This window comes from Brachycentrus maculatus, unplaced genomic scaffold, assembly GCF_059751285.1.
Source record: "Brachycentrus maculatus isolate JH-2025_06_01 unplaced genomic scaffold, ASM5975128v1 h1tg000170l, whole genome shotgun sequence".
In the NCBI taxonomy this organism is placed as follows: Eukaryota; Metazoa; Arthropoda; class Insecta; order Trichoptera; family Brachycentridae; genus Brachycentrus; species Brachycentrus maculatus.
The window spans coordinates 375947-388013 of NW_028280923.1; the positions used below are offsets into that span (position 1 = coordinate 375947).

General features: G+C 30.1%; 1 protein-coding gene across 1 annotated transcript; it reads left to right on the forward strand.

Annotated features, from left to right (window-relative positions):
- The first annotated feature begins 1846 nt into the window (after positions 1-1846).
- On the forward strand, positions 1847-4789 carry LOC148308314 (uncharacterized). The gene is made up of 3 exons (XM_088261963.1): positions 1847-2108; positions 2598-3303; positions 3710-4789. The coding sequence occupies exons 1-3, from the start codon at positions 2057-2059 to the stop codon at positions 4131-4133; spliced, it is 1182 nt and encodes a 393-aa protein (XP_088118089.1). The 5' UTR covers positions 1847-2056; the 3' UTR covers positions 4134-4789.
- The last annotated feature ends 7278 nt before the right edge of the window (positions 4790-12067 follow it).

Below are 12067 nucleotides of genomic sequence, written 5' to 3' on the forward strand. Positions count from 1 at the left end.
TGAATTTATATTTCATCATATTAGTTACAACAAAAAAATTACAAATTAAAATAATGTCCTCTAACCGAGTTTTTTAGTGCCAAGGACACATTTTACATATTTTTTTTAATTATAAAATTATAAACTAAACAGTTGTGTATTATATTGGTAATACTACTTTCGGAAGCTACTCTGGGTTTGAATATAAACTAGTAGACGTATTAGTTTACATTCAAACCCTTACATATCTGTAGCTTGCGAAACTAGTCGTAGTAATATAGTACTCAAGTGGTAAAAAACAAGTGTTTTATTTATAATTTAATAATGTCTCACCACAAAGTAAATGACGAGACAGTAAATTTTATAAACTTTTTAAAATAAAACCACTTTATTTTTAACCACTTTTTTTAACATGCATTTTACACTTTTTTACATAGTCCTTGTATACCCCGAAGATGACAAGGTTATATAAATAATGAAGTAAGAAAATTGTTTATACAATCAAATACTAATATACAATCAAATAATAATCAAAAAATTTCAGATCTACCCACTTTCATTATCCACTTATGAATAGCACTTTTATATTTAGTTTATATTTTTAATGACTTTGTAGATAATGGAAGCTGGTTGTTCAAATTTATTGCATTATACATAATCATATTTCTTGTGGCCAAAATAGGTATGAGATAGATTTTGTATGATGTGTTTCTATGTTATGAATCTTTTAGTTCTATGTACGTTACCATAAATTGTGTTAACTGTGATTTGTGGGCTTTGCTGTGAGTATCTTTGTACTTATAAATGTGTAGGCAGACTCACTTGTGGATAAATAATTGTTCGTGTACACTTTTTGTGTCACTATTTTAATAACAAAACCATGAAACATGTTTTCGTATTTCCAATGTTTAAAATCCAATGAACAAGGTATTTTGAAAAGTCTGGGATAACATTTTATAAAAGTAACTAACTAACTTAGTGATTGCATATCACACTGCTTTTGGATACATATCGCTCACTCCTTTCAACAACGTCATAAATAAAAAAACTTGATTTTCAGGAGATCAGCTTTAAAGTTTAAAAATATAATAAAATATATTTAAAATAAACATTGAACTCTTTACTGTGCAACGGAACTTTTTACGTAAAACCTGAATGTTTTTTCTCCATTTGAAAAATATTAATTATATTTAAAAAAAATAATTAAACAATACATTTTCTTCAAAATGTAAAAACAGTTTCTGCCCTGTAGCGGATAAATATTAAGTTAAAAATATGCCGCTTTGCTGGGATATAGTAAATTTTCTGGGCATTCCGAAAACATGCACAACTGAAAATTGACGATTTTTGATATATGACGTTGTTGAATGGAGTGAGCGATATTTGTAAACATTTTGTGTATCATTTTCATTAATTAAAGTTTTACCTATTAAATACCATTTTTTATTTAAATCAATTGCGAAGCGTGTTTCGATGCATTCCGCATATTTTTTTTGAAATTTTTAAAATGATGCGGAATGCATCGAAACACGTCTCATAATAGATTTTAAGAAAAAAGTGGTACTTACTAAGTAAAACTTAAATTAAAAATGGAAAGATTTTATTAGAAAGTAAATAATGAATTTTTGTGTATCGTTTTTATATTTATCCATTATCTATCTTAATTCTATCACAATCAAAATAAATCGATCCCCTAAGTCGCGCATGCGCGGGGCGGGGTCTGGCAAGACCCAGCCCCTTTCCCTGGAAGAGGCGGGTCCCCCTGTCGGCTCCTTTGAGCCCCCTCCAGCGCGCCCCCTCCAGCGGGCCGCTACCAGGGCCCCCTCAGTAGCGGAGCCTACCCATCAGTCGTGAACTACCGCCGGCATAGTCCACACCGGCCCGCTTGGGACTTAAGCCCAGTGCTCTTGTGATAGGTACCGTCGGCGTTTCAAAAATTAAATATCGGCATTGGAAAAAAATATTTGAACTTTGAAATTGTGCGTTGATAAGGATATTCAGTGATATACTTTTTGTGTGTTTGGTTTCTATTGAAGATTTTTTACATTTTTGTGTTGGATTTGTTTGATTCATTTCAATGATGTCTGATGATGATATTTTGCACATCGAGGAGCATAGAGAAATAAGAGGTAATTTATATTTATTTATTTAAAAAAATGTTTTTTTTGTGTCAATTTACATACAGCTGAAAGGTAGCCAGCGACCAAGATCTTGAAACATCCGTTTTCTGTTTTTAAGTTAAGTTTTACTCAGTAAATACCATTAATTTAAGATTTTTTATTTGAATTCAAAGAAACGAAGTCTTCTATAAATTTTAATATCAATTAAATTGTATTGGATATGGACAGTATACATTTGTTTTTATTTAAATAATACATTTTAAAAAGTATTCATTTTATTCTCAAAACATAGATGATTATATAGAATACAATATACTTAATACCTTTGTACATCACATTAATGCTGCTTATTGCTTCAATTACAATCTTTATATTTTTGTAATATAATTTCTACATTTTGAGTACTTATTTTTACATCTTCTCATCAAGTATATGATGTACTTACATTTTTTCAACCATGGAAGAGAAGATTTATCTAATAATGATTGTTTTTTTCAGAATACCCTCCGGATTTCCCAATTGAGGGACGCGTCAAAGCCGAGCCGCACAGCCCCGCCCTTCCCACTCCTCCTCGCACCCCCCCAGAACCCATCTCCACCCACCACCACCACCCGTCACCCCCCCATAAGACCCCCTACAACCACCAACTGGACGCCATGGCCCAGCACCACTGCTTGACGCAACAGCACCAACTGTGGCTCTCCCAACAGCCACATTCTCTACAGCCTCCTCACCACATGATGTACAAGCCTGGTCATCACGCGTTACCAGTCTTTCCTCCTTATGAAGTTCCAAAGATCCCCCAGCATTCTCCTACGTTTCCTGGACCGCATCCACCTGCGTTCGCTGCTTACATGCAGTCACAAATGGGTCTTCCTCAGTCCTCTTACTCCAACGGACTTCCAGCTATTCTTATGAATCAGTGGATCAGAAATGCAGCTCTGTACCACCAAGCCTCGAGAGGATATCCTCCAGTAGATCTTCAGAAGCTTCACCCTTCTGGTAGAGCTCCAGTTCCTCCGAAGCAGCCCGGAGCACCGAATGCAAGACCGAAGAAGCAGTTCATCTGCAAGTACTGCAACAGGCAGTTCACAAAGTCCTACAATCTCCTCATCCACGAGAGGACCCACACTGATGAGCGACCTTATTCTTGTGATATCTGCGGCAAAGCCTTCAGAAGACAAGATCATCTTAGAGATCATAGGTAAGCTTGCAATGATGATTGACCTTTTTTTATTTTATTTTAAATTCACCGACTTAAAAACCCGTGTCAATGTTATAAAACAAAACAGCCTAAACAATTCCGAGAATCGCTTCAGGTATAAAAAATGCCTACGCTTTTTTATTGTATTCGGAATCTTTTTGCATTAATCAAATAATGTCGTTGAACTCTCTTCACAGCTAGTGACAAGTCAATTAATATAAATAATTCATTTTACATTCACAAACATTGTATGTGTCGTTTAACTGTTATTATATTGTAATCGATTCAAAATTATGCAATTATTCCACCTGACGACAGATGTAAATAGTAATGAAGTTGTAAGATTACAAACGGAATTTGAATAATTGTGGCAGGATTTTAATGTAGCTTTTTTTTGTTTTCTCAGGTATATCCACTCAAAGGAAAAGCCGTTCAAGTGTACGGAGTGCGGTAAAGGTTTCTGCCAGTCCAGGACCCTGGCAGTGCACAAGATCCTGCACATGGAAGAGTCCCCACACAAGTGCCCCGTGTGCAGCCGCAGCTTCAACCAGCGCTCCAATCTCAAGACTCACCTCCTCACGCACACAGACATCAAGAACCACCAAGCCTTGATGGACGGATGTCCAGAGGTCACCTCGACTAGCCAAGGAGCCGATACCCCTCCGACTCTTTTGGACTTATCGCAGAAGAACTCTTCATCTCCCGGATCACACATCATCACCTCGAGATCTATGGACTCGAGTCCACCGCCAACCTCGTTTAGACCTGTGCAAAAAACCGGTATAAAGAAAGCGTTAGGTTTTTCAATAGAGGACATCATGAAAAGATAGACCTCTATGTGATAATTTGAATGTCGTTTTGGGTAGCTGGGATATCTGTACTTATTAAATTAGTTTAATTGTATTTTGTTACGTTTTTTGTACTATCACATCGGGTAGCAATAATTTCCTGCCAAATATTTTAACTATTTTATAATTCCTTTTTAAATGGTAACAAGAAATCACAATGATCAATCAATAATAGTTCATATTTTGTACAATACATAAAAGAATATTTAACATTGTGGTATGGTAATACAACACTCTCATTATCATTCATCGTTCACTTTATATAATCCTACAATTAAAAAACACTACTTCATAAATATCTGTTTCAAATGTAGTCTTCATTTCAGTGTTTTAATCAATAGTTCAATTACAAGTTTTTTTTTAAATTTATAAATCATTTAAGCGTTTGAAGGTTTTATTTGGTCCAACTCGTTGGTCTGCATTTATCTTTCACAAAATTTGGAAGTATTTTATTACTTCATTTTTTAAAACACGATTGTTTTTCAATTCGTGCGTGGTCACTTAAAAAACGAATGCTCGACCCACACCTGGTGTCCATAAAAGGCACCTTTGTAGCTCACACCCACTTTAAGCGCTGTATTGGTTCTATTCTAATTAATAGGCACTTCATACACCATTGTTTTTCTTTCTAATGAGCTCTCTATTTTTTTTTTTTTTTTATTTATTTCTTAAGTTAGCTTATATTAAAACTAATATAAACTATTATATACATTTACATCATCTTTATATATTTACATTTCCTTACAGTAACTTAGACATTTATTTTTAAATTCTTTCAGACACTTTTCATTCTTCATACATTCAGGCATCTCATCATACATTTTTAAACCCTTATACATCAAGCAATTTTGCGACTCAGCTCTTTTCAATAATGGTAGTCTTATTTTATCCTTTTGTCTAGTAGCATATTCATGACAATTTTTGTTTAAGACAACTTTATCCTTAAAATATTTTGGCAACTTATCGTGAAAAAATTTATGTACAAATATCAACATATTAAATTTAAGTCTTCTTCTTACAGATAACCATTTTAGTTCATCTCTCATTCCTTTTACATTGCTATATTTATTCTTCCCAAGAACTATTCTCATCGCCCTATTTTGTGCAATTTCTAGTTTATTTAGATTTCCTTCGTTTGCTAAAAATAACACTGTTGAGCAGTAATCTATATGTGGAAGAATGATTGTTTTGTAAATTAGTTCTGCAGTATCTTTATTTAATTTATTCCTTAATCTACTAAGGAAAAATATTTTTTTTGATATTTTTCTATGGAAGCTCTTCCAGCGGTCTTGTTTTATTGTAACAAAGAAATATAGTTTAACAGTCGGGAACATATTAATTGGAACCAAATTAACACGTTCTGTAACATAATATTAACTTACTCGGGTTATTAATTGATATCGTTTTAAAAAAATCACTATATTAAAGTTCCTTTCATTTTATAAGATCGAACCAGTAACCCTAAGATCATTACCAAAGATCTTCTTCACCAATTTTGTTTTAAAAAAAGCTTTTTGTTTTGTCGTTCTGAATAAGATAAAAAAAAATTAGATTGGGTTATGCTCCTAATTTTTGTTTAAATATAAATAACAACAATAACCTTAATAACAATGTCCTTAAAAATAGTAATTCACCTACATATCAAATTATTAATTGTAAAAAAAATAGCATACTTATGTATTTTTTTTAAATAGTATTATATAAAAAATTCAATTAAAAAACCGGTCACAAATTCTTAAAAATTGAATATTTGTAGAAAGACTGATATTATTTATTTTAAGTTTTAGATAAATATTTTTTGTATTATTATTTGAATAATTTTATTTTTAATCTCGTTGATCCCCAGTTACCATTCTCTCAATACATTAAATAAATCAATATTTGTGATAAAAATATGTAATATATATATATATATATATATATATATATATATATATATATATATATATATATATATATATATATATATATATATATATATATATATATATATATATATATTTATATATTTATATATTTATATATTTATATAAACTTGTAAATATTTTATTAGGCTTAGTTCGTTTACGAAACAATCTCTATGTATAAATGTATGTAAATTATGGTAATATTTTAAAAATAAGACTTAAATAATACCTATGAAAGATTTATTAGTGATTTGAAGAGACAGTTACCTTATTTTTGAAATATTACCATACACACGTTAAAATTACCTAAAGTAGAGTTGATTAGTAAAACATCAAAGAGTACAATTTTTCTCAGTATTAATTATTTATTTATTTGTTACTATAAGGAGTAGTGTAATTTTAAATATAGTTTTAAGATTATTGTAAATATGTATTTAAGAAAAACTGTAAGATATACTATGTGCATACACCAAAAGAAATATATACGAAATATACATACAAATACTACCTATAAAATTATGAAATGTTTCAATAACTCCCTGAAAATAACCTGATTCCTAATTTCCTGAAAACTGAAAAAAATATTATATATACAAGTGTGTTATTCTTTATCACGGATAAGTAAATATAAAAAGTCAATAAAAAAATACCAATAGATAATGACAGATTAAAGCTTTTTTAAATAATAATAAAAAATATAATAGCATAAACGAACTTTAAAAAATGACACTCCATATCATTCATCGTTTGCGTTGTGTAACACCACTTTAAAAAAATCAACGATGAATGATAATTACAGTATTAAATAACGAAACCACAAAGTTTACAAGCTTTATATACCTATACAAAATATTCCTAATAGTGCATTATATGTCACAGGATCAAAAGCGATCCTTATGCTTATTTAGTTATCCTTTATATTGTATCAAAACTAAGTTGACCCTCTCTGCTTCACATTTGGACCTAGATGTAGAATTTATTTAAATTGGCAATAAAAGCTTTATGGTAAAGTACATGACAAAGAAATATATGAGAGGAAATCAAAATTAGTAAAAAGGGAATTCTGTCTTGCAAACCCGTAATCATAATAGCCATTAAAAAAGTACGAGTTTCTAACTGGTGACACTTCTTTATACAGTATATGATACTGAAAATGAAATCCAGCATAAACATACAAAAAATCACTGAAAAATCACAGTTGTGCTAATATAAATCTATGGGAGATTTTGACTGAAAAAACAAAGTATCTTGTGTGTTATTCGTGTACATTCGAGATTGAGTGAAAATGTAAAAGATATGAGGAAAAGGTCGATGAGTACCTTTGTATTTTATTTGCCTCTATAATAAAATGGTAAGTATGTATGGCTACGATGCTGAAGGTCCCGGATTCGATTAGCAGAGGGGTCAAAATAAATTTTCATATTTTTTCACTTTCATATTTATCCAATATTACCCTGGACTGGTATCAGAAGATTAAATATGATCACCTTGCATTCACGTTATTGACGGTCAACTTAACACAACATCAATTTCATGCAGTACCCTATGCACCATTGGGTGCAGATGAGGGTAAGAAAAATAATGAATAAGGAGATGTAATATGAATAGACTTGAGTGGCATTCTATCCTCTCTGCCCACCCTTAAACTACGTGTCGTTAGTTAGTTAGCGAGTTTCTCATTATTTTTTACATGGATTATATTTCAAATCATAATGCCTTTTTTTATAGACATACCAGAGATACAATGGCAATAGTACTTTCTATATTAATATATACATAAAAATGTAATTTAATACAAAAACTTATCTTGTAAGAATAATAAAAATTCACCTTGAAAAGGTAAAATTTCTAACTGGCATATAAATGGTCCATTTACTATTTTTTTATCATAAATATATATTTCAAACTCCATAAAGATTTTCCTCTACCAACGTAATTTTCAAATTTTCTTTTGAATATTGTAAATGGATCAATTACATTTTATTTTGATATTATGGTGTAGTAAAGGGTTGAATCAAATATAAATATTTTTTGATACATATTATATCAATAACATATTGCGACAACTATAAATTACAATAAAAAAACATCAAAATACGTAATAATTTCAAACATTTATTTTTATCAATTATTTATTATTTATGGTAACCAACTTTTATAAATCAAACATCGTCCATGATTTTTGGGATGTATTGAAATGTAAGTAAAGTAACTCAGTAGACGGTATATTTGCCAAAACGTTACATCAAGTGTCATCTGGCGGGGACATTGAGAGACAATATTAACCCTCCGACGACAGATGTCGCTCCTTGTCACCAAATCGCTTGACAGAGAGTAAACACACAACGGTAAACATTTTATGATGAAAGCGAGTACTGAATATTAATAAATTCTGGGTAAATGAGATCAAGCTGATACTTCGTTTTATTTATTAATAACATAATTCATGGTATTGATTATAAAAAATTGATTTTATCATTGATGGCTAGTGAAAAAATATTTATTGTGATTTAACAAATTTTCAATTGTAAGGAAAAACTTAATAAGTAAGAATTTAAACGAAAATTAGGCGTATGTGTTTAACACAAGTATAATGATCTTAATTTCATATATGTGTATTTTTAAATTGACAGATAAAAAGCATTTTTTTTACAAAATATGTATTACTTCTACATACTATATGGTCACATTATTTAACATGGTGTCTACTTATTATATTAAGGTGGGATATTCGATTGTCCTGAAGTTAATTTTCAAAAAACCCAGGTAACATTTGACGAAAATGAGTTTTTTTTTTAAAACACAGTTTTTGTATTGAACAAAAAAAATAGTTTTTCTTTGAAATAAATATATGGTTTCGAAAAGAAAAGAGTTATTAAATGAAAGGGAAAGGAGTTAAAAAAATTACAAAAATATTTTTCAATATATGTATTTATTAAATCAACTACTAAATACATTTTCTTTTTTAATGTGCGCGGAGACAAGTCTGGCTTCTCGAGCAACCGATCTCTTACTAAATTGTGTTTGCGAGTACCTTCTTAAATCGTCTAAATATACTGTGAATCATTCATATATACCAGTAAAACATAATTTAAAATAAAGGTTGAATGAAAAAATCAAAAAGTACCCTTCTATAAGGATACGCCTAAAAAATAACAATTATTTCCGATTCACAAAGATGGAGGTTTTGATGTACGATTTTCGGCAATGAAAAATTCTCTGAAAACACTATTTTAGAACTAAAACCTTCAATTACACTCAAACCTTGATTCTTTGATTGATTGAAGTAGTTCTCTTGATCCCTCGACCAAATTGGAATAATTATCGAGAGATCTTTCAAAATCCTTGCAGCACGCATCGATTATCCTGAATTAAGCTTTTTTATGAAGTGTAATTATCAAATTTGATACGTTTACATAAATGTTTAATAAGTCAGATAGAAATTAGGAATCGGCATCAATCATCCTGCCTTAATTGCTCTGTGGATCAAAAATACACCAGCTTTGTATTATAAATAGTAACATATTATATTTAATACCATGGTGAAATTTTTTATCCAGTTTTTGATTCGTATAATATGGTATCAGAGGCATCTTTATGATTTTAATGAATTTAATATTTCAAACATTTTGAGTTTGTCCAAATCCTTGTTGCATAAGTGTGGTTTCTTTACTTAATGGAGTGATTTTTATATTGTCATCTCAATATAGGCAAAAAGCATAAAGTAACTTCTAACTTATTTATTTATTTAAACTTCATGTACAAAAAATAAATAAGTATATTGGCGGGCTTTTTGCTAAAACCAATATCTTCCAACCAACCAAAAACAGACAATTGATATTGATCAAAACGTTTGATACCATATATAGCTGTTTGCAATCAGATGGTAGATAAAAAATATATAATAATACCCTTATCCGCACCCCAATGATACATAGGGCACTGCTTCATATAAACACAGTGTTATCTTGATCGTTTACACATGAAGGAACGGTTATCAGCCCTCCGCTTCAGGTACCAGTCCAGGGTAATATTGAATAAATATTAGAGTGAAAAAATCACTTATATTTATTTGACCCCTCTGGGAATCGAACCCGGGACCTCCAGAACGGTAGCCGAGCGTGCTGACCATTACACTGCGGAGGCGGACAAGCATTTTTTTCGACAAGCATTTAAAAAAAACATTAATTACAAATTAACATAAAAAAAACATAAATTACAAAAGAGGATTATAAGGAGGGCAAAGGAAAAATTAAGTTTAGGGAAGGAGGCTTTAAAGCCATTCCAAAAATTGTCAATAAAAAGAACTCAAAAATATGTATGAGTTCCAATTTTTTTTGAAGTGTAGTTGTTAAATCATTGTAAGAATGGTGAATATTACACGTGTATAAAACGACCACTTAAACCAGCTTATGAAAAGTCATAGCCCTGTAAATATTAATTATTTTTTGAAAACACACGGACTTCAATATTCTTCATTATCGATGTTGAGATGTTAAAATCTGAAAATAATAAAGTTTTGTTCAGTTTGTGGTTCAAATAGAAAAAGAGATAATTTAACCTCAATTAGCTTTATTAACAAAAAATCTAGAAGTCTACTGTATATCGCAGCAAATTTTGTTTTTTTTTTTCATAATGATTTACTACCCATTTAAAAGACCTCAAATTATATCAAAAAAATATATTTTGACGTGTATGATTTTTTTTTAACTTCTTAAAAATACTTCAAATTTCGGCAGTGAGATATTGTCTGATGGATGGATTTGTGGAACTAGCAAAGGGTTTAAACCAGGGGAGGATTCGGGAACTTTTCTCAGTTTTTGTACCATAGTTTAAATAAAGTATTTTAAGCTCTACATTCAATAAAAAATATCAACAAAAAAACAAAAGTATATACTTATGCGACAAAAAAAATTATAAAAAATTGTATATTTATATGTGTGGGTACGTGGTACCTACACAAAGTGAAAACATAACGTAAAATTTCCAGTAGAGTCGAATAATATTATAGGTGACTCAACTTGAAATGAAACAAAGAGATATTAATAAAAAAATCCTCAAGTATGTTGAAATTTCGATCAAAAAAGTCTTAAACTTATGTCGGGATATCAATAAAAAATCAAACATATTTCTAACCCTTATTCGCACTCAATGGCACATAAGACACTGCATCGTATTGAGGCAATATTATCTTAATCGTTACTAAGATGAATGCAAGGTGATCACTCAGCGACCAGTTCAGGGTAATAATTTATAAATATTAGAGTGTAAAATCACTGATATTCATTTTCACCCACCCCCCTAGAAATTGAACACGTGTCCTCTAGCAGTTACTAAACACGCTAAACACGCACCATGGAGGCGTATATATATTATATATATATATATATATATATATATATATATATATATATATATATATATATATATATATATATATATATATATATATATATATATATATATATATATATATATATATATATATATATATATATATATATATATATATATATATATATATATATATATATATATAAATATATATATATATATATATATATATATATATATATATATATATATATATATATATATATATATATATATATATATCATATCAATAAGAACATATTTTACTGTGTTGAGATATCAATGTCTGCATCCATGGCGTAATGGTCAGTATTCTCGGCTACTGTTCTGGAGGTCCCAAGATCGATTCCTAGGGGGGGGTTAAATAAATATAAGCAATTTTTTCACTCTTACATTTATTCAATATTACCCTATACTGGTACCTAAGCAGAGGGCTGATCAACTTTCCTTCATGTGTTAACGATCAAGATAACTCTGCGTTTATATCACGCAGAGCCCTGTGCACCATTGGGTGTGAGGAAGAGATATAATTAAAAATCTACAAAATCATTTACGAAAAGTTCGTCATTGCATTATACCAATCCGACACTGTTTTGCGGTCGCAATTAAACGCCGATTTGGGCGAATTATGGAAAC